Here is a 24,723-nt window from a genome sequence, read left to right as displayed (position 1 = left end):
AATCTATATAAGGTCATTCTTGATAGTATAATATCTTTTACACGAAAAGAGGCCCAGACGTACGCACAGGAAGAAGATATGCTTTATTGTGCACATTAGAAAGTAAATGATGACTATCCGAGTTAGGCGTAACAGTTAAATAAATAAAAATTGATAGGCTGAATATTCAATATTGGCTACAGAGAATGACAGTTAATAGAGAAGAGTGTAAATATCTTGAAGCATAACAGCTATTGAACAATATGAACAACAAACAGCAACTCAAAATGTGGCAGAAGAATGACCCAGCCAGATCCCCTAGAATTTTACTTTATTCTGACTTGAGCTCCACTCTGAAGCAGTTGCCCTATTCAATTTCTCTTCCAAGCCTCCACCTCTGCTACCTCTGCCCAAGAGTATATCAATGTGGGCTGCTGGTAGGAGCCTCTCAGTGGGCGAGAAAGTGATTGCTGGGAAGTCCCAACTCTGCTCAGATCATAAAAGTTCTTTCAGTTCATTGTGATGAGGATAATAGTGGCAGGCAGCAGGATACAAGAAATGTAGTATTTTCTAAACTCCCATTTCTCTTGGAAGCATTTATGGTCTCTCTTAATAGCTTCTGCTCCAATTTACTTTCCCTCTTATTAACTTTTATATAATCACAGGTTTAAGGGTAGAAAGGGATCACTATCCCCCAACGTTTTCTTGTTCCATCGAGCCACACTATATAAACCTTCCTTCTCTAACAGCCTTCGGAACCCCTCTCGTGCCTCATCTTCATGGACTACTCTTTGCTATCTGGACAAAATCCCTTTTCTTCTTGTCTGTCTTCTCTCTGTAGGCCTTCTTCCCTGAATTTCTTCTCACAGCATATCGAATTTAAGTTGTATACTGGACTGGAAGGTGTCCCCTTCCTACTATCTCTTTTCCACATTGTACTCCCCCCAAAATATATACTACTAATAGTTATTTATGCCAACTCTTTATATTTCCATTTTAGAATGAGTTTCTTATTCTACCTGTAGAGTTTTCAACTAAAACCAACAATCGCAAAATTCTAAAACATTTAACTTATCAAACAAAATGGATGACTTAAGACAGTAGCTTGAAAATACAGAGTTACATAGCAGCAATTAGGGTACTTCCTTAGTATTATCTGGAGAGATGTCTCTGTTCCCTGGAATCTTTCTAAAATTAGAACAGTGTGAATTCTGATGAGACCACAGATACCTGGTATCAGCAAAACCTGCTAATTCCACAGAGATGGCATGGCATGGAGGAAAGTCTGAGAGTCAAGAGTGGCCATCTAACACCACTACTCCATTGACTTTCGCAACTTGTGTCTGTCTCTTTTCTTCACTTGTCATATAGGGGCTTAACAATGAATATGAACATATTTTGAAGTCCTAAAAGAGCTATATGCATTTAAATTATTATTATTATTAATAGTTCCATGGGAAACGACTTTATACATAAATTAAGAAAGATTTGAGAAATTGGGAGATTTAATAGGAGCTTTCCAATCAATGAATATTATCTTAGCTACTCATTAGATACTCAAGTGGAAATCCATCTGCCATATCTGACCAAAACCTTTTCTAAGTCTTGGTGACTTGCAGCAGGTTAACCCTTAAATCCTGTTTTCTTATCTGTAAAACTATGATGAAAAATAGAGTTGTTACGAAAATTAAATGAGCAAATACTTGTCTAGCACACAGAACATGGGTAATTAGGTATTATTATGATTATTGTTCATCCCATATGTATTTTCAGGATACAGCAATTCAGAGTAATAGATGGGATGTTGAAAGTTCTTTAAGTGATATCTAAACAAAAGAATATGGAAATTCAAATGAGAAAGAGATTCCTGGATGGAAAAACACCTAGTGGTTATTAATTTCATACTAACATCAACAATTCCTGAATTTATATACCTCTGAAAAATTCTGATGTTATATTCTCCATGAATAAAGGAAGATTTAATTTTCTCTAACTAAAATCCCCAATGTTGTGACATCCTTCACTGAATGACTCCTTATCTCCTACAACAGTCTCAAACTCTTTTACCCTAATGATACCCAAGATAGTAGAATACCACTGTGTAACACATTATCATAAACGTAGTCTGAGTTTCATATATAATTTCTAATGTGCCAGCTGTTTCTATATATCTTTTCTCCAACTTGAGAAAGTATATTGGAAAGTAAGTGAATGAGAGCTGTATTATCACAAAAATAATAATAGTCCAACTTAGATACTTCAAATGTCATTATTAATAGCAACTTAAACTAAATTTGACATTTCTTTAAGAGGCAATATACTAAAGTGATTAGGAGTGTGGGTTTTGGAGCCAGATCATTGAGTTCTAACCCCAGCTTTATCACTTATTAGAGGTATGATCTTGGGTAAATTACTTAATTTCACTGTACTTACCATGTCCAGTCTTTACAATGGACTAATAGCAATTCCCATCTTAGAGGGATATGTGAAGATTAAATGAATATATATGTAAAAAATTTAGTATATAGTAAGCATTATGAAAGTATTAACTATTATTCCCTCTGTTTTATGGCAAGGCTGTGTTTGAGATCCAGTGTCCATATGATAGCATAAGAATATCTCAGTGAGCATATGTGGCTTTCCTGAAGCTACCTTTACTAATCTTGGTTCTCTTTCAGTACAATGCCACGTATACCTAAAATCTACTTCTCTAAATTCACCGTGCTCTTTCTCACCATCCTGTCTTCACACATGTTGTTTTCTGTAAGTCTCATCCTCCTTCCTCTTAACCCTTCTTCTCTACATAATTCCTTCAGGATGTGGCTCTAAGGTCACACTTACATAAATTTGATCTTCTAAACCTTGAGCAGGGGTCCAAGTGCCTCTTCATGTCCTGTCCTGATCGATCACAGCACTCGCTGCACTCTGCGTACTTTTATTATTCATCTCCATTACCTGATCAAAACATTTATTAAACAGATATTTATTGTGAACCTATTATAAGCGCACCACTGGGTGGATCCTTGACCTTTCTCAAAAACTGTGGTCTCCTTAGTAAAGGCAGAATGTACCTTATATCTTTGTAGTTACTGCATCAGAGACAGTGCTTGATACTAAGTGAGCGATCAATAAATTACAGTAAAGCATGAAAGACGCACCCACTAATGATGCCAAGAAAATCCATATATACCCTCTTCATAACATTATGAACTTAATTTATATCACCTCTCATCTTTTATATTCACAAATGAAGAAAGCAGTTCAGTCCCTTTCATATTGTTAGCAGTGCGATGTTAAAAACCACCCTTGCAATTTTTTTTCTAATCTGATTTCTGAACTCGGGCAAGCCTTGCAGTTGAATTACTTCAACCCTTTCTCATGAAAACTGACTCCATTGCACATCACAGCTCATTTCAGATGACTGCCCTGGTACTGCGATCTATGTAACAAAGAACACCCTTGAGCAACCATGAGGGGTCTTGCTGTTTACTCATGTCTACAAGTACAAATTTGAAGGGTCATCCTTTGTACTGAGTCCAGTTGCCTCAAAAGCAGAATTAAGTGAAATTTTGTCCAGAAAAAAAGATTTCAAATGACAAATGTCTCAAAATATTCCTCACTTTGTTATAGTTTACTAACAACGCAGGTAAGGTTATAACATAACTCTGTTTGGTTAGGCCAAACTATTTTTTTACATATATAAAATATGTTATGCTCCAGCATATTTTCTTGTTTTGTTTCTTTCCATCCTAGATTTTAGTTATTTCAGAAATTTCAAAGTGAATTTATTTTTAAAATCCTTTTTAATCAATGTGCACTAGTGGAGAAATAGAAACAAACAACATGGAGGTATGAGGTAACTTTCACTAGTCAGCTACCGCCCCCAGAGTCTATACAGCTTGAATATTTTCTGTTCAATAAGAAATGTGTAGAAAAGCTATATTCTGATTACTAGGCACATCAAGCACTTCAACATGCTTTTGAAGGAAATGTGATACATCCAGTGAAGAGTTTTATCTGAAAATGCTGGCTCTGTTGAATATTGCTCAGGGGAAGTGTATGTATGGGCTTGGGATGTAGGGACTAGAATTTGATTTCCGGCTCAGCCAATTACCTCCGTGACCTGGGTAAGTTACCCTTACTAAACCTGTTTTCTCAACTGTCAAGAGAACATTCTACCCCCAACCTCCCTGGGTTATCACAAGGGTTACCTGAGATGATGCATGTAGAGTACTTGGTGCATGACTGGCACATGGCAGGTGTGCAATAAATGAAAACTATTATCATCACTATCCGCTCCTTGCCTAAACTTATGCAACCTTGATCTACATTTTCTAGTTTCTGCAATGCAAAAAAATGCAAGAAAAATTAATTCACCTTTCCGTGGAAATATTATAAATACATTTATAAGTGTAAGCCACTCAGTTTGTCAAGCTTATTACGTTCCTTATTCCCTCTTGCTATAAAACACTATTGACTTTCCTTCTCATAACTACCTATGCTATTGGGTAAGCAGAAAAAAATAAGAAAACTAAAAATTAAACCACTTAATTCAGTAATTTTAGTGCCCTTAAAAGAAAAATGAATATATGAGATTTAAGTCATCAACCAAAATGCCACAGGAAATAGAAATTTTCAACAGAATTTCAATTATTCATGCTCTCCCTCTCCTTATCCAATTTATTTTATCAAGTATTTATTACAATCAATAAACAGAACTACATATGTGAATTAGAATCACATTATAGTTGAATTATTTAGGAATCAGTAAGATTACTTTTACATACATCAATTACTCAGCTTTTGTTCATTGAAGATTTTAGCATTTGGCTCACTGTATTCATCTCTATCCGTATTCCTGTTATCACTTCTGGTGGCCTCATCATACACTTGGATGACTCAACATTCTGGCCTAGGCACCAGCTGACTTCCTCATTTCCCATTATCATTCTTTTCATGCATCTCATCACCCACCATTACAGTTACGCTTTAAAAGTCTCATCTAATAACTATATCATCTCTCAAATTTTCTCTCTGGATATTATCTTCCACTCCCACTGCAATAATTCTATAAGCCCTTAAATACACTGATTCATTTATCAGCCCAATTTGTCATTATATTCCATCCCCATGTAGTGTCTCTTCTCTCCTATCCTTGCATAGGTTCTATGATCTTCCTGTTCTATTGGACTTACTCCTCTGTCCAGTTCTATTTTTCTGCCAAATCACAATCGTAATTAAACTCAGTTGTATACTTCTTTGCCTACACTCAAGCAGCTGAATATTGTTTGAGAAATCATAAACTTTTATTGTCTGGCCAGGCCAGAAATAGCCTTAGGCACATGATGTGCCTTGGGCTTGAGTCTGAGAGTGAGTGCCTCCCTAAATTCTGCACATTAGGTGCCCCAGTTGCTCCATTTAGTCCTGACCCTGCTGCCTGGTCTTACTTTAAATTTATGACCTCAGATTTCAAATGTGTAGTCAACATTGCTCTGCAATCTTACCTCACTTCCCCCATTAGTCCATTCCCCCCCACCCTCCACCACTAGCTTCTGGAAGACTAATTGTTTCATGCTTCACATATCCAACACCGTCCTCCCCCTGTCACCTCAACTTGTCTCATGCTTTTTCCCTGAGAAAAAGCAGCAATGACACATCATTCCATCATAAAACCTCAACCTACATGCATCTGCACTCATTATCTTTTTCCTCTTATTAAAACACACGTCCCTGTCCCAGTCAAACTCATATTTCTCCCCTAGTGCAAGGACCCCATTCACTCTCACTCTCTATGCACTTTCGATTTCATAGTTATCTTTTCTTTCTTTTGCATCAACAAACTTAGATGTCTACAGTATTCCTTTCAGTTTGCAAATGAGTTCTAATAGCTTTCATCTTTGGAAAAAAATAAAGTGAGCCAACAAATCCCATTACTAACCTTGTTGCCTCTTCATCCACTTTCCTTAAGAATCAAACAAAACTTTCGAGCTGTCCTTACTTTCTCCATTTTTTTTTATTTTCCATTAACTCTTCACACCATTTTAATTTGAAATTTAACCTCATACCTCCACTGATGAGTTTGAATTTATACATATAGTCCTGAGTGCAGACTTATCCAATTACCTGTATCTCCACTGAGATGTTTGATAATTATTTTAAACTTTATATATTCAGACATAACACTAGATTCTTTTTCATTTCCAAACACATTCCACAGTCTTTTCCCTCTGAATAAGCAACTGAGGACTGCCCATCCATTTGATCAGGTCAAACCTAAGCTAAAATCCATCTAACTGTATGTAAAATACAAAGTGAATGTAAACTATGGACATGGTTAATAACACTGTATAAATAGTGGTTCATTAATTGTAACAAGTGCATTACAGTAATATAAAATGTTAATAATTAGGAAAACTGTAGGGAGGGGGAAATATGGGAACTTTCTGTACTATCTGCTCAATTTTTCTGTAAATCTAAAGCTGTTCTTTAAAAGAAGTCTAAAAAAAGTAAAAGAAAAAGTGAAATTATTTTCAATAATACATTTTGTGTAACCCAATATATGCAACATATTATGTCAAAATGCAACCAATATAAAAATATTAATAATATATTTTATACTTTTTTTCATATACCAAGTCTTCAAAATGCTGTGTATCCTTTATACTTAACAGATCATTGCATTTCAGACTATGATATTTCAAGTGCTCAATAGCTGTCTGTATTAAACAGCAAAGATCTAAAAGACAAATCTTTCAGCAGCCATTGTTCCAATCTTCCACTCATTGGGGAAGAAGTCCAAGGCTGAACCCTTCTGATCTGGCCTCCACTTCAAGTGCAACTGGACTGAATCTTCTTCACTAGTTTCTTTCCTAAAAAGATATATCCACCCAAGTCTGACCCAGAGCTCAGTTGATGTCAGATCTGGAGATAAGATCCTAAAATAAGACCCAAACTGCTCCAGTGGTAAAAACAAACAAAAGCCCACATCTAAGGCATTAATAGGTTTTATCTCCAAAACATATCCAGAATTTTCTTTCTCTCCATTTCCTCTTCCTCTACGTTAATCCAAGCAGCAAGCTACTACAATCCACTTTCCGCCCTGCAGACAGACTGATACTTTAAAATATAAAACATATGGATCTTCTCTCTAAAATCATTCAGTGGCTTCCCATTTCATTCAGAATAAAACACATATGTTTATTAAAGCCTTTAGGGTCTTGTGATTTCTGTAATCATACTCATTTCTATATTCCATCCACTCTGGCCTTTTTCTGTTCCTCAAACACATGAAATTTGCTCTATTTCAGGACTTTTGTGTTTCTCTTTCTCTTTTTCTCTTCCCAATGTTCTTTCATTTGGATCTTTGCACGACTAGCTCCTTCTCATCATTTATATCCCAGCTCAAATATCAGAGAGAGGTCATGTCAGGTCACCATATCCAAATTGGCCAATTTCCTCTCACTATCACTTACTCTTACACACATTATTTATTTCCTTCATAGCACTTACAAGTATCTAAAATATGTGGTTTATTTAACTGGTTGCTATATGTTGTTAGATTATCAACTTCATTATTGTGGGGCATTTTCCATTATGTTCACCATTGTATGTATAGCACAGAGTGTTACACATACATTTCTTTTTTTCCTGGACACATAGTTAAGCTACATTTCCAGTTTTTCTGTAGTGAGTTGTGGCCAAATGATTTGCTCTAGCCATCAGAACGTGAACAAAAGTGCTATGTCCTACTTCTGTGCCTTATTCATTAAAAACCTCCAAAGTGGTCTTCTGTAATCTTTTCCTTCTGGCTGGTTAGAATGGAAACGACATGCTGGGCAACTAGAGAAGCTACACATCAACGATGGGAGAGCTTGCATCAATCTGGATTCCTATGTGAGTGCTGGGAGGTCTGTGTTAATTCATCCATCTATCTATCTAGTACTATTACCTGAGTAAAAAAAAATTTCTATCCTTTTTGAGCTATTACAAATTTTAGTCTCCTTCTTAGACACTAGACAATCATAATAAACCAGTATCTAGAAAGTAGGTTATCAATGAATGAATAACTAAAATTGTATTGTGTGGAAACAAATTCTTCACCTCATATCACAGCATAAAACTTTAAAAATAATATAGAGTTTCATAACTGAGTACCAAAGACATTGGCATGGATCAATAACTGCTTTCAGATTCTCCTTTAGAGTTAATACTGACGATGGCAATGTGAATACCTGTAGTACAAAGGTGGAATCCAGAATGTGTGACCACTCTCTAGAATTCCGCTGTATAGTCTCCTTGCTCATTTGCCTTGGCTAAGTACTCACTCAATTCATTATTTTTATAAAGACTAAATATAAAAATATTAAAAATATATGTCTACTTTCAGGAATTTGGGGTTGAAAATGGTTTTCTTTAACTGATTATTTTGGTGTATGAAATAAACAAGATGAGGAATGTAGTCAAAAAACATTTCTAATTCTCTCAGCCAACCTTCCTTCTTAGTTTTTCCTGCCAGAAACTGAACTGACAATAGTACTTTCTCTCGTGGAAATGTCATTACATTCCTTGCATTTAGGGTGATTTAAGAATGAAAAGTGTCATTATCATTAATAAACAACACTCCTTGAGAAGTAGAAATACAACCTATAATTGCACTGATAGCACAGTAAGTAGCTCCTCCTTATTCACAGGAGATACATTCCAAGACCCCCAGTGGATGCTTAAACCATGAATAATAATGAACTCTATACATACTATGATTTTTTTCCTATATATGCATACCTATGATAAAATTCAATTTAGAAATTAGGCCCCAGTGGATGCTTAAACCATGAATAATAATGAACCCGATACATACTATGATTTTTTTTCCTATATATGCATACCTATGATAAAGTTCAATTTAGAAATTAGGCACAGTAAGAGATTAAGAATAGTAAATAATAATAAAATAAAACAATTATGATATACTATAATAAAAGTTAAGTGGTTATGGTCTCTCTCTCTCTTTCTCTCTCTCCCTCTCAAAATATCTTATTGTACTGTACTCACCCTTCTTCTCGTGATGATGAAGGTAATACAATGCCTTTGTGGTGAAATGAAATGAGATGAACAATGTAGTCATGGTGGCATAGCATTAGGCTATTATCGACCTGATGATATGTCAGAAGGCGGATCATCTGCTTTGAATGATCCTAAGTCATTGAGCCATGACTATGTTGCTGCAGAGGCTGTAATCCTTCGGTGTCAGATGGGTGACTTCAATGCTGTGTTCCATTCAAGGATCATATTCCAAAATTTTGTCCTTTAATGTCTGCCAATTCGAATGTCAATTTGAAACACTTCAGCAAATTTCGGTAATATCCACATTGCTGGTTCTGCTTCAGTCTCTTCTCTGTCTTCCTCTTCCTCTGTGGATGACTTGACAAGTTCTTCCACTTCTTCATTATTAACACTTCTCAATATGCCTTCAATATTAACACTTCTCAATATGTTCTTCAATTTCTTTGTCAAGCATATTGGCAAACTCTTCTCCACCAACTTGTCTTGCTGCATGAATGATTTTCCTAACTTCTACATTAATTCCTGGAAAGCTTTTACAATCATTCACAACTTCATTCCATAAATTCTTCAAGCAGGCATTTATAGTTTCTGGTTTTCCTTTGTTCATTGCAGCTTTGATGAATGCATCAACAATAGTGAATGATTTCCAGCACTGCCTTATGTCCAGATTAAGGTTGGCACCAATTACTGATCAAATGTGACCAGAAACCAGGTGGACATACGTGGCTTTGACAAACCAGACGATGCCCCAATCAAGGGGCCGAAACAATGAGGTGGGTTTTGGAAGCAAAAATACAACCTCAACATTTTCATCTTCACGGCAAACAGATTCAGGATGGCCAGGTGCACACTGTCTGTTATTAATAGGACTTTAAATTCCACCCTCCATCTTTCAAATATTTTTACACTTCTGAGATGAAGCATTGGTGGAACCATTCATAAAAAAGTCTCTGTTGCCCATGCTTTCTGATTGTGTAGTCAACAAATGGGCAGGTAATTTTTGTTTTAATTTTTGAGTGCCCATGGGTTCTTCTCTCCACATGCTATGCCTGGCTTTATCATATGTCCTGCAACATTGCCACATAGTACCACAGTTAATCTGTCCTTCCACATTGTCATCATTCCATATTTTATGAAAGTAGGTTCTATTGGGCACCTTTTTCCAGAAGAGCCCGGTTTCATCTCAACTGAAAATTTGCTTTGGATGGTATCCTTTTCCCTGAGTCAATGTGGAAGCAGCTTCTTCAATGGTGGATGTAGCCTTTTCAGTAATTTTAATATTTGTTTAATTCAAACCTATTTCTGAATCTGTGTAACCATCCCTTTGCTTATAGCAAATGGCTTGGTGTCACTCGTTTCAGGGGACCCTTTCTGAAGTCTTCCTATAGGTTCAATGCTGTCCTGTCTGTAAAACATGTTGGCTGCAGATAGAAACAAATTTTCTGTTTATGTCTTCCATTTCTGAAGTCTTCCTATAGGTTCAATGCTGTCCTGTAAAACATGTTGGCTGCAGATAGAAACAAACTTTCTGTTTATGTCTTCCACCCACAAATTTAATGCCTTTACCATCTTAACTGAGCACTTACCATGCACGGTGGCCGTAACTTTTGTAGTTTGAGGTTCAACAGTAAAACTAGAGAAAATTTATTTTTCCTTCACAATTTCACGGACAAAAGATTTAGTCTTACCATAGATCTGAGCAACCTCAGCATATAATTTCTTTCCTCCTTTTCTTATTAATCGAAAACTTTCACCTTAAAGGACGCACTTTATGGCTCTTCTTTGGCATGTCTGAATTTCCAGAATCACTACTCTTGCACTTTGGGACCATTAATAAGTAAAATAAGGGTCATGCAAGCAGTGCAATACCATGACAGTTGAAATAGCTACTAGGTGAACGGGAAAGTAGCGCATAATGCATGGATACTCTAGACAAAGGAATGAGTCATATCTTGGGCAGGATGGAGCAGGACAGCGTGAGATTTCATCATGATACTTAGAATGCTGTATAATTTAAAACTTATGAATTGATTATTTCTGGAATTTTCCATTTAATATTTTCAGACCATGGTTGACTGTAGGTAATTGAAACTACAGAAAGCAAAACCACAGATAAGGGGAAGCCTCTCTACTCAAATAAGCTGATCGAATTTTTAAAATAAGAAAAGATCTATTATTTAGTAATACACATCTCAGGGGAGCAGATGATTTCAAGGGTTTGAATAAAATCTCTTATAAGAAAAGTGACCAATAAGAATATTAAAATATCAAACATTTGGTTAAAGAAAAGAAATGGAAAAAATAAGTAATAATTAGACAAAATTAAATAATATATTTTAAGAGGAATTTGGGAACAAACCAAAGTATGTTGCAATACTCTGAATTCAGTACATTTTTATGCCGTAATGAAAAAAACACTATCTTGAGCAACTTAAGTCCTTTATTATTTCTTTTGGGGGCTATCTAATGTCAGTTATTTATTTATTCATTCATTCACTCATTCATTCATTCATTTATTATTTATTTATTTATACAACTTTCATTGTAAATTGTTAATTATTTATTGTATCTCTAATAGTGAAAAGTGCATGTATGAAAGAGGTGTGTGTCTGTGTGTGTGTATTTGTGTACATATATTCCTGCCTTTTCAAATTTGCTGTACTAGGATGAGGTTTCTGATTATCTAGTCCAATGTGTTGGTGGAAAAAAATGCTTTTGCCATCTGGATTTAAAGTCATCAAATTTATCGGGTTTTATAATGAATGCTTACTAAGAACTTTTAAATTTTGCTTTTGACATTTGCATTTTTTAATCTACTCATAGTTGATTCATAGTGTGAAGTTGGAATACGGTTAAATTTTTTTTCCTATATTGATATTTTTTAAGCAACAACCTCCACTCCTTTTCAATTAACTGGAGAGGTGCTTCCCTTTTATTTTTATCTAAGTTACATAGAAAAATGGGTCATGTTCCAGGCTTCCTCTCCTTTTCTGTTAATTCATTTGTCTCTCTGTGAGCCAAAATTATACTATATAAATTATTAAAAAGTTTTGTAATAAGACATTCTGATATGGCAAGTTCCCACTCCCTATTTTTCTTTCTCAGAAGTGTCCAGACTTCTCTTGGCTTTATACTCTTCTGTATATAATTTACAAGCATCTTATTAAGTTCTATGACAGTTCTGTTTAGATTTTGATTGGAAAATATATGGAATCTACAAGTTATTGGGGAAGATTTGTATGTGTATGATATCTTCCTATTCATGAGGATGAGTTGTCTCTCAGTTGTTTAAATCTTCTTTTCTAAATCTTAATTTTTTTTTCACTACACTTAATCATTTTTTGTCAATTTACTCCTAGGTAATTAATACTCTCTGAAGCTATTTTAAATGGTGTCTTATATTATCTACTGCTTAACTGATAGTATACAGAATGAAGCTGACTTTTTTCTGTATTAGTCTTTTATCTAGCCCAGAGATTCTCAACTGGAAATGATTCTGTCCACCAGGAGATATTTGGCGATGTGTGGAGACATTTTTGGTTGTTGCAGTTGGGGAAGTGCTACCCCGGTTGACGGGTAGAAGTGGTCAGGGATAGTATTAAACATCTTACAATGCATAGGACAGCCTCTTACAATAAAGAATTATCCAGTTTAAAATGTCAATAGTTTTGAGGTTGAAAAACCCTTACAAAACTGTTACTATACTTAAGCATTTATCTATAAATTTTTTAAATTTCTATAAAAAGAATCATGTTATCTGTAAATAATTATAATGCCATTTCCCCTTAACTATTTTTATTCCTCCAATCTTTTTTTCTCCTTTTCTAGGACCTTCAACACAATTTTGACATGAAGTGGTGACAGTGGACATCCTTATACTTCTATCTTTAAAAGAATATTTCCCGTATCTGCTATTTAGGGTTATAATTAATCTAAGCATTTTATAGGTGCTTCTTTCATTCTAAATGTACTAATATTTTTATTATCAATACATTTTTAAATGTTAGCAGTCTTTTATGCATCTTTTGAAATAATTTTTTCATTTAATCTGTTACTGTAATAAGTGATATTTAAACATTTCAAATATTATGTCATGGAAGCTTGGGGTGTATCCAACCTGATTTCATGTTTTTTTGCATGATTGGATTCAATCAGCTAATATTTTATTTAGAATCTTTACATTCATACTCATGAGTGAGATGGATCTGTAATTTTTCTTTCTTAAAATGTCCTTTTTGTGTTAGTTTCAGGGCCACATAAAATAAATTGGAAAAATTTTCCTCTTTTTCCATTCTCTGCAAGTTTGTATAAAACTGTGATAATATCTTCCTTGAAATTTTTATAGAACTTACCTGAAATAATCCCAGACAACCCCAAAAGAGTGAATAAATTAATTGTGGTTATGGAATATTCACGCAATGGAACATTATACTGCAATCAAAATGAGTGAATACAGAGAGAGCCATAAATATGAATGACTCTTAGCCATATAATATTAAGTGGGAAAAAAACTATTTTACAAAGCTATAAATGATTAAAACTTTTAAAACATTGCATTTTGAGAATATATATGCAAGAAAAATATATAGGAATGTTGATTGTTCAGAAGGGACGCTGGTTGGTGATGGGAATACAGTCATACTTTAGAAATATTGCAGATTCAGTTTCAGACCACTACAGTAAAGTCAATATAACAATAAAGCAAGTGGTGTGAAGTTTTTGGATCCTCAATGCACATAAAAGTTATGTTTACACTATAGTGCAGTCTATTAAGTGTTTAAAAGCATTATGTCTAAATAAAACAATGTATGTACCTTAATTAAATAAATACTTTATTGCAAAAAAAAAATGATAACCATCATCTGAGCTTGTTAGAGAAATGGCACTGACAGACTTGCTTGAAGAAGGGTTGCTACAAACATTCAATTTGTAAAACATACAATAGAGCAAAGTGTGATAAAATGAGGTATATCTTTGTGTTTGGATACAGCTTTTTGTCAAAATCCTAGTCTTTGAGGACAGAAGAGTATTTTCATGATTGCATATTACATCCTTTGAAATATAACCAAATTAACTAACTAAATCAATCAACAAATAATAAATGAAAGTGGACCTTGCATAGATCAATGATAAGCATGTGTCGTAAGCCAAGAAGTTAAGAGGAAGAAAGAGAAAAAAGAGATATGGAAAGAAAGGCAAGTGGAGGAAGAAAGGGAGTAAGGGAACAGAATGAAGGAAATGTAGAACTAATGAATGAAAAAAATGAAAGAAAAGAGAGATCCACATTAAAAACTATAAAAAAGGAAAGGTATATTGAAAGACAGCACTTTAACTGTTGTGTAATTCTGTGAATTGGCTGAATGCTATACTTAGCCTTGATATTATCCCCTTGGAGAATATGAATCCTCCCTGTAGGTCTATGAACCCAAGCAAAATAGGTCACATACAGAACTTGCCTTCACCCAATTTTCTAAAGCAGCTTTTCTGTGTATTTTTAGATTTTATGTTAGTCAACCTTCTGTCAGAATTCCCAGTTTGTAAAATATAACTGTCTGGGTTGAGAATCACATTATGTTTTTAAGCCAAAAAACTTAATTCACTTTTCATTATAAAGATTTTTCTGAAGAATAAAACAAGGCTACAATTCACTTCTTACCAGTTGAGTCATTACTTTGTTTCTTGCCAAATGTCAAATTGTTTTTTCCTCTTGGGTGTGCATGACTTTGTAATAATTCATTGTTTGAAATATCATTAAGGTACAGTCTTGTAATGTATTTCATAATTAATATTTTGTTAATATTTGAAGAATTGTTGTGAGCCAATCAAATACAGATAACTCTATAGAAACAGATGCCAAAGTGCCTAAAAATGAATAAAATATCAAATTAGGAGAAGTCTACTCATTTCTGACAATAATTTATGTACTAAATTCATAAAAAGGATATCGAATTGTTTATTTATAATGACCTTGATTTTCTATAATTACACAAACTGTCAATGTGTATTAAGTCACTGTGATAAATGTGAATTGTCTATGTTACCATGGTGACTTGAGGTGTTTACATTTGATGCTGCGTGCAAAACAATTTGGACCATAATTAAAAGAAACAGTGAAATATAGAAGTAAAAAACTATCAAAAAAATTAAAAATTAAAAGTATAGCCTGACTTTCACATATTCCTTTCAGAAGCTGACCTGTCAGACAGATGAAAACAATATTTATTAAATAATATATGTTGTTTTCAAATACATATGAAACATTTATAAAAAATTATTTTCTGTCAGATATCTTAATGATTATCAGGAAATAAAAGTTTGATTCATATTCTCTGACCACTATTCAATAAAACTTGAAATTTTTAATGAAAGCTTTAAAAAGATTGAAAGTTAAAACAATATGAATTGAGATTAAAAAATGAAAACTCTTAAAGATTTAGAAAAAAACAGTTAAGCTCTCATGTTAATTAATGCTTTAATAGAAGAGAAAACTAAAGCTAAAATTATATAGTCCTACTTAACAGATAACAGTGTATTTCAAAACCTAAACAATATGACCATGGCTGCCCTCAAAGGGAAATTTAGAGAATTAAAATTTGTTATTGTTACACAAATCCTATATGTATAAAGTATATTTTTATAATCTTAAAATAATAGGTGGCTTTTAAAGTATAACATCACATAAAAATATTAAGGAAATAATTGATAATTTTAACAACATAAAAATTAAAATTTCTGAATTTCAAAAAACGATTTAAAAAATATAAAGAATTAACCTATAAAAATGTAAAAAGGGATTAATATTCTTAAAATTCAAGGAGCTCTTGCAAATAATAAGGAAAATATAATACTCTAGCATAACGGGAAAATGGACAGAAAAATTTGAAAATAAAATATAACCAATTACAATAAGCATATATGCAATATTATATCTAACTAATAATAAAAAACATCCATGAGCTATGAATGGTCACATTTGATTCAAAAATAAATATTACAGATGAATATGGGATAAAATTAACCCTTTCATATTCTACTGATAGAAATTTAAATTGACGCAACCATTCTGGGGGCAAATTTTTAAGATTTAAAACACCCTCCTTATTCTTTGATCCAATAATAGAATTTATGCTATAAAGACATGTATAAAGATGTTAACTGTACTATCATTTCTGTATTAGGATAATTGAAAAAGTCAACAATTGAAATGGATACAGATATACAACTCTTTTGTCCAATATTCTTTACCACAGAGAAAATAGAATCAGTATAAACATATCAATCAGAGCATGGATAAATAATGATACATCCATAAAATGGAATACAATGTAGTCATTAAAATTATAGTATAGAATCTTCCAGTCAAGATGGTGGAGTAGAAAGTGCTATGCTTGCCTTTTCTCATTATCACATCAAAATTACAACTAAACTATAGAACAACCATCATTGAGAATCACCTGTGGTCTAGATGAACAGAAGTCCTATAACTAGGGATATGCAGAAGAAGCCACATCAAGACTGGTAGGAGAATCAGAGACACAGAACAGTCTGGTCCGACACCAGTGTGTGGTGGTTACATTCAGGAGGCGTATCTAGACTGCAGAGGTTCCCCTTGAGGAGGGAGGGTTCCCAATCCCACACCAGGTTCCCCAAACCAGCATTCCAGTGCCAGGAAAACAAGTCCCCACAAATACTAGCTGTGAAAACCAGCAGAGATTGCAGCTGTATAGGATGGAGGGTGGCTGGAGTACCAGGTGTTCTTCTTAAAGGGCTCACACGTGGACTACTCAATGACAGACTCACTCACTCTGAACTCCAGCACTAGGGCAGCAGCAGGAAAGGTACCAGGGACATACAGGGAGGAACTAAATTGTCTGGCTTTGGGGCAAGGGCTGGAGGGGCAGCTTTCTTCCAGACAGAAATGCTGGCAGCACTATTCCTTTATTGAGCCCTCTCTCAACACAGTGTGAAGACTCCTGAGTCTCCATCAATCTAACGCTGTTTGCCCTGCCATAGTAACTCTCTGAGACTCTGCCCCACCCAACTTGAGGGCCCAATCAAGCTGTCCCCAGTGGCTTTTCCATATAAATGTCCTGTCTTGGCTCATGCTGCCAACTTTCCAAAAACCTCTCAAAGGTTCACAAACCTCAAACAAACAGCATCTGGCCTCCATGTGCCCTGTACCTCTCTTGCTAAGCAGTCACAAGCCCGGTAGTAATGGCAGCCAGCCTTGGTTCGAGTCTTAGCATCTACAAGGCACCTCCAAACAAAGCACAAGTGGGAACCATCTGCAGATTACTTTATAGCTCATATCAAGTGGCTCCAGAAAGGGCACAGGCAGTGGCTGATCTATATCTGCAACAGAACCCCTCCTAAGAGGTTCTAGAACCAACACACTTGGTGGCCAACACACCAAAAACCACCCAATCACCTTCACAAATGACAAACTAGAGCAGGCACCAGAGCTCTGCTACAGCAAATCCTGTTCATCAGGCCCTGCACAATAGCTCCTCCACTGTAGTCATGGGCAGCTAAGGGTCAGTCTCTCCCATTGACATGCCAACAGCAGCCAAGACTCAATTATAACAGGAGGGTATTCACAACCCACACAAGGGACATACCTAGAGCACCTACTCAGGTGATCAGGGAGATTGTCCCTCTGGGCCCACAGCAACCCACTACATAAGGCCACTCTACTAAGACCAGGAGACATAGAAGCTCTACCTAATACATAGGAACAAACACAGGGAAGCAGCCAAAATGAGGAGACAAAGAAACATGTCCCAAATAAAAGAACAGAACAAAGCTTCAGAAAAAGATCTCAACAAAACAGAGACAAGCAGTCTACTGGATGCAGAGTTCATAACATTGGTTATAAGGATGCTCAATGACCTCAAAGAGAACTTCAACAAAGAGATAAGAAACATAAAAATGGAAATAGAAAACATTAAAAAAGAACCAGTTAAAAATGAAGAATATAATAACTGAAATGAAGAATACATTAGAGGCAATCAACAGTAGATTAGATGAAGCAAAGAACTGAATCAGTGATTTGAAAGAGAAGATGGCAGAAAACACCCAATTAGAACAACAAAAAGAAAAAAGAATTGGAAAAACTGAGGATAGTTTAAGGGGCCTCTGGAACATCAAGTGTACCAGCATTCACTTTATAGGGGTACTAGAAAGAGAAGAGAGAGAGCAAGGAATTGAAAATTCTTTGAAGAAATAATGATGGAAAACTTCCTTAACCTGGCAAAGAAAATAGACATATAAGCCCAGGAAGCACAGAAAGTCCCAAACGAGATGAACCCAAAAAAGCCCACATCAAGACACATCATAATTAAAATGCCAAAGCTTAAAGACAAAGAGAGAATCTTAAAAGGAGCAAGAAGAAAGTAGTTGATTATCTACAAGGGGTCTCCCATAAGACTGTCAGCTAATTTCTCAACAGAAAGACCAGGAGACATAGCAGCTACGTCTATGTCATTTTCATTCTAACTCTCAACATTGCAGATGAGAAGGGATTGGCATAAAAGATCCAAAGTGATAAAAAGCAAGGACTTACAACCAAGATTAGTCTACTTAACAAAGCTATTATTTAGAATTGAAGGACAGATAAAGAGCTTCTCAGACAAGAAAATGCTAAAAGAGTCCATCGACATCAAACCAGTATTACAGGATATGTTGGAGGGACTTCTTTAAGAAGAAGAAGAGAAAAGGAAAAAGATCAGAAATATAAATAATAAAATGGCAATGACTACATATTTATCAACAATTACTTTAGGTATAAACAGATTAAATGTATCAATCAAAAGACATAGGGTGGCTGAATGGATAAGTAAAAAGACTCTTAAATTTGCTGTCTACAAGAGACTCACTTCATATTGAAAGACACACACACAGACTAAAAGTAAAGGGATGGAAAAAGACATCTCATGAAAATGGAAATGGAAAAAAATGGTTGGGCTAGCAATACTTATACTAGACAAAACAGACTTTAGAACAAAGCCTATAACAAGAGACAAAGGACCCAATAATCCCTTAAATCTGGGTACTTATCTGAAGAAACCCAAAACACTTCCTTTAAGGGATACATGAATCCATATGTTCATTGTAGCATTATTTACAATAGCCAAGATATGGAGGCAACCTGGGTGTCTGTCAATGGATGAATGGATAAAGCTGATGTGGTTTATAAATACATGCATACATACGTACATACACACACACACAAGTGGGTGCACACACACACACAATAAATAAAGTAAAATTATACTCTGAGAAGCTCTTTATCTGTCCTTTGACTCTAAATGATAGCTTTGCTGGATAAAGTATTCTTGGTTATAGATCCTGGATTTTCATCATGTCAGATATTTTCTGCCAAACCCTTCTGTCCTGCATAGTTTCTTTTGAGAAATGAGCTGCCAGTCTTATGATTAATAATGTTGTAATAAATATGTAAGGGGTGAGGGGGTACTAGATTTAGTGCGATGACTGCTTTGTGAGTTATGTGGCTCTCTGATCACTATGCTGTACAACTGAAACTGGTATATTATAGTATGCAAATATAATTGAAAAAATATAATAAATAATTAATTGTTCATATTTACATTGAATTGTACAATGTAAATATGAACAATTAATTATTTATTATATTTTTTCAATTATATTTGCATACTATAATATACCAGTTTCAGTTGTACAGCATAGTGATCAGAGAGCCACATAACTCACAAAGCAGTCATCGCACTAAATCTAGTACCCCCTCACCCCTTACATATTTATTACAACATTATTAATCATAAGACTGGCAGCTCATTTCTCAAAAGAAACTATGCAGGACAGAAGGGTTTGGCAGAAAATATCTGACATGATGAAAATCCAGGATCTATAACCAAGAATACTTTATCCAGCAAAGCTATCATTTAGAGTCAAAGGACAGATAAAGAGCTTCTCAGAGTATAATTTTACTTTAAAAATGGTTGCACATATCCACTTAAGATGGCTATATATTTTCCAAAATGGAAAATAAGTGTTGGTGAGGATGTAGAGAAATTGGAATCTTTATACGTTGCTGGTGGGAATGCAAAATGGTGTAGCCACCATGGGAAAGGATTTGTGAATGCTCAAAAAGTTACATAAAGAGTTACTATATGATCTAGTAATTCCACTCCTAGATATATACTCAGAGAAATGAAAATACATGTTTACACAAAAACTTGCACACACATTTATAGTAACATTATTCATAATAGCCAAAGAGTAGAAACAACCTGAATGGACATTAGATGATGAATGGATAAGTCAAATGAGATATGTTCATACAATATTCATCTTTGAAAGAATGATACATGCTCTGATATGTAAACATTGAAATCATTATGTGAAGGAAGAAACCAGCCTCAAAAAGCCACATATTATTTGATTTCATTTATATGAAATATCCACAATAGCTAAATCCATAGAATCAGAAAGTAGGTTATTGTTTGTCAGGGGCTGAGGGGGCAAGGGAGGAGAATTGGGAGGGTCTATTAATAGGCATGGAGTTTATTTGGGGATGATGAAAATATTTTAGAATTAGATAGTGATGATAGTTACATAGCACCGTAGACAAGCTAAAAATCTCTAAATTGAATAGTTTAGAATGGTGATTTTTATTGTATGTGAATTATGTCTAAATAAAAAAATCACAAGTTAACATATAATATCATCTCATTTTATACTATATATGTATGATATGGGTAGATGGATGATGGACAGATGATAGAAGATAAATGATAGATAGATGAGAGAGGGGGATAATGATAGATAGATAGATAGATAGATAGATAGATAGATAGTTGGATAGATGATAGAGATGATGAGAGAGAGAGAGGAACAGGATATAGATGTATATTTTGAAAGATAAGCATTGAAAAAAGTTATCTTTTGATAACACAGTTGAGAAGAAATATGGTAGAGTTTAGTTTAGTTACTGTGGTTCTGTTAAAAAAAAAAAAGGCAATTCACTAATGACTTCAGTTCAGGTCAGACAGGTAGTTTATCTTTGAGAAGACCCCCAATAGTATTCCTGTATATTTGTCTAAAAGATGTTAGCACCTGACAAAAGATATAAAAGGAGATTATGTTCAATAATTAAAGATAGCTAGCACTGACATTCCTGAAGATCATGATTTTATATGCTCTAGGTGTGAGTCTGAAATATAAGCTTACTTGGAACACTTGGATGACAAAATCTTTTTGATTAAAATGAAAACAACTTTAGTACTAAAACATATGGTTGAGATAGTATTCCCAACACTAATATTCTTGTATAATTTCATCTTAAATCTTGAAGACCTTTAAATAGCTAAAAATATTTTCTTTTCCAAAAAGCATTAGGAATTCTGAAGTCCATATCCAAAAATAATGTGAATTAAAACAACCTTTTCCTTTTAATAACTGTATGGTACAATATAGAGTATCAATATTAACCAGGAATTTCAGTCTCCATTTTACAATTAGTTCAGTTTAGACTTTATGTCAATTACAAAAGAATTTCTCATATTTTCTATTATGCTTATCACAAGTGTAGGAAGAAATAACTCTTTCATCTTAAAGTAGAGATATAAGTTTTAAATCTATGTTTATAGAGTTTTTTCCTCAGTATTTTATTTATTATAGCTTTAACCTGGAATGCTATATGGAATTTAGTTTTAATTAGAAATAAATTTCTTGGTTCCACTTAAAAGAGAAATGGCTATATTATTCATGATCCTTAGAGAAATAACCTGTTGCCATTTTAAAGTTCTGCTTTATGGAAACACATAGAATTTAAAAACTAATTAAGAAATTAAAAGCAAGTAGAAGTGTTTTTAAAGTGGTTCTAAATATGTCTGTGAAAACAAAGTCAGTTCTATGCCTTGGCCATCATCAGCTGTCTATCTTTTTAACTGCTCCTAGCATTCCCATATTAAAGTCGACAGCACCACAAAAAAAATAAGTCCTGAGGAATACCTGACCCCCCACTCTTGAGAATTTCTCTACACTTCACTTATTTCCTCCTTCTCATTTGTCTACTGAATGGGTTTCCTAATCTCACAGGCTATGAATCTTGGTTTCTCATTTTCCTTATTCCCTTTGCATTTCAAAACTCAGCTCCAGACCATTTAATCTCAGTGTTGACTTAAAAACCTCTATAGTGATCTTCCCCTCATATTTGCTACAGACTACAAGTTTAAAAGTATCTTTTAAACTTGAACCAAACCTCTGTCAACCTTGGTCTTCCTTCCCTTCCAGGGAGATTGCACATAATCCTCATCTCTACTGACATCATCACCAACTTGATCAAACCAGGGTTAAGTCCTTATTATTTGCTAGGCATTGTGGATATCCACAAACATAAGGCTATCCTTTACTTAAGATGATCCATGAGGTCTTGGTGATTTTATCTTTAAAGCAGTGGTGTTAATGTTGACTCTCAATGATGGAATGCTAAATGATGAACATGAGGGTCACAACCAGACAGCGATCCAAAGGAAGAAGAGTCTAACGGTAGAATAAACAAAGGCTTTGAGGGGATCAGACATGCCATAGCTGTTAGATCTCCTAGAAACTATTACTATGCATGTTCCCTCTTCAGACTGAGGTGAATATCACCTACATCATAAGATGGTTGGGGGATTAAAAGATGTAACATTTGAAAAACATAATATGTTATCAATAACTGTTATAGTCTCCATCCCTCGGCGCCATGTCTATGAATGTAAAATAAATCAATAATTTTGTATGGCCAAATAACTAATTAACTAAAAAGAAAAAAGCATTTTCCCAATGATTTAATCAAGGATGTAAGAAAAAATTACCAAGTTGACATTTCATTTTCGTCAACATGAATTCCCATTAGAAAAGAGTTAATGCCTTATAGCTATTTATGTTCATATTGGTGATTAATATCAAATTTCTGCATTTCACTCTATATTTAGCTAATTGAGAAATTGATCTGTTGAATCCCATCAAATTTAAAAAACGTAATAATCAAAAGCATTAAATCCACCTGACTCTTTACTTTGAGTCTTATTGCTTTCTGAGGCCCAAGTTTAATATAAGCTTAATGCAATTATTTGTTCCTGTGAATAAAACTAAAATTTCAGTACATTACGAAATATATCCTTTCAAAAATGTAAAGAATTTTTACAGCACAAACTCTGAGGAGTTTATTTTTTTTATTTCCTGTTATAAATCTCACATTTTAAAAATATTTCTACCTAAGAACTCTGGCATATTAATTAGAATGAGCGCAGTTAGTAAAGCAGCATCTCCAAGTGCACAATACATGTGATGTATCTGTTCATCACTTCACATAGAGAGAGAACACTTGATCATTTGCATTGCATTTGCTAACACTGGGATCACAGGTGCACCTGTTAGGGAATGAGACTAATGTCAGAACAACGTCATTCAGTTCAACCATGAGTTGTTCACTCACTGTAAAAATAAGATGACAAAATAATTGATTTACTGCGCTATTGCAATGACATTAGATTTCCTAAATACATATAAGCATTTACATATTACAAACTCATAAAGTCAGAGAGTTAGATGGTGGTTATTAGGGATTGAGGGAAGGGGGAAATTGGGAGGTATTGCTCAAAGGGTATAACGTTTCATTCAGTTAAGCAAGATACATTCTAGACATTTACTGTATACGTGGCCTATAATTCATAGTACTGCATTGTATAGCTAAGATTCTGCTAAGAGGGTAGCTCTTATAAGTACACTTACCACAAAATTTAAAAAAAAAATACATTTTAAGAAAAGAAAATAATAAACAAGAGGGTCAAGAGGAAATTTTTGGAGGTGATAGATAAGTTTATGGCCTTGATTGTGGTGACGGTTTCACTAGTATATACTCATCTCGAAACTTATCAAGTTGTATACATCAAATACATACAGCTTTTATAAAGTGGTTTCAAAAACCCAGTACAGAAACCAGAAACATTCTTCTTTTAGAAAGTTAATATCATAAGTTAACGGTGACAGCACTCCAAATTTTTTTAACTAATAAGGTGAAATTCTATATGTTCCAAAACAAATACCTGAGAAGAATAAGAACAAAAATATTTCTTGGAATTTTTATGAAGCTCTGTTTTTCTTCCTCTGAAATTACTAAATGCTTTACGCTTTCTGATTTAATGTCTTTTGAAATTGAGCTCTTGGAAGTTGATGGAACCACTTAACTTTATGACTAAAAAACCCTCAGAAACTTACGTAAAATATTTTGTATATTTAAATCCTGAGACTAGCCTAGAAGAATATTATAATATATACTAGACAGCAAGAATCTGCAAGTCCCTTTTATCTTTAGAAAACAAAATCAGAGGCTATACTCCTGTTTTATTTTCTGTCATCTGAAAGCTTGCAGAAATTCTATCTGTATCTGTTAAATACTTCATAATTAATTAATTTGTTCTTATACCCTAATTGAATTCAAATACAAAATGTAAAGTTAGAAAAAATAACGAAAGCATGACAATTGAAAGTAACTTTAAAAAATTGGATGCCTTATGGCTTATCTTTCAACAATACTTTTTTTGTAACTATATTTTTTTTATTCATTTTCTATTACATTTAACTTTTGTCACACTAATTTCTATGGTCCCTTACCATATCAATGATAACAACATTATTGAAACGTTATACTAA

General features: G+C 34.1%; 1 protein-coding gene across 1 annotated transcript in view; it reads right to left on the bottom strand.

The window, feature by feature from the left end:
- The window catches only part of GRM8 (glutamate metabotropic receptor 8), a 676,955-nt gene that overhangs the window by 128,956 nt on the left and 523,276 nt on the right, over window positions 1–24,723 (bottom strand). Inside the window, exon 7 of the mRNA XM_006910553.1 lies at window positions 9,447–9,487. Coding sequence (XP_006910615.1) covers window positions 9,447–9,487 — 41 coding nt within the window. The remainder of the gene's footprint in view (window positions 1–9,446; window positions 9,488–24,723) is intronic.

Source organism: Pteropus alecto, unplaced genomic scaffold, assembly GCF_000325575.1.
Source record: "Pteropus alecto unplaced genomic scaffold, ASM32557v1 scaffold22, whole genome shotgun sequence".
Lineage (NCBI taxonomy): Eukaryota > Metazoa > Chordata > Mammalia > Chiroptera > Pteropodidae > Pteropus > Pteropus alecto.
This window is presented reverse-complemented; position numbering and strand designations above follow the sequence as displayed.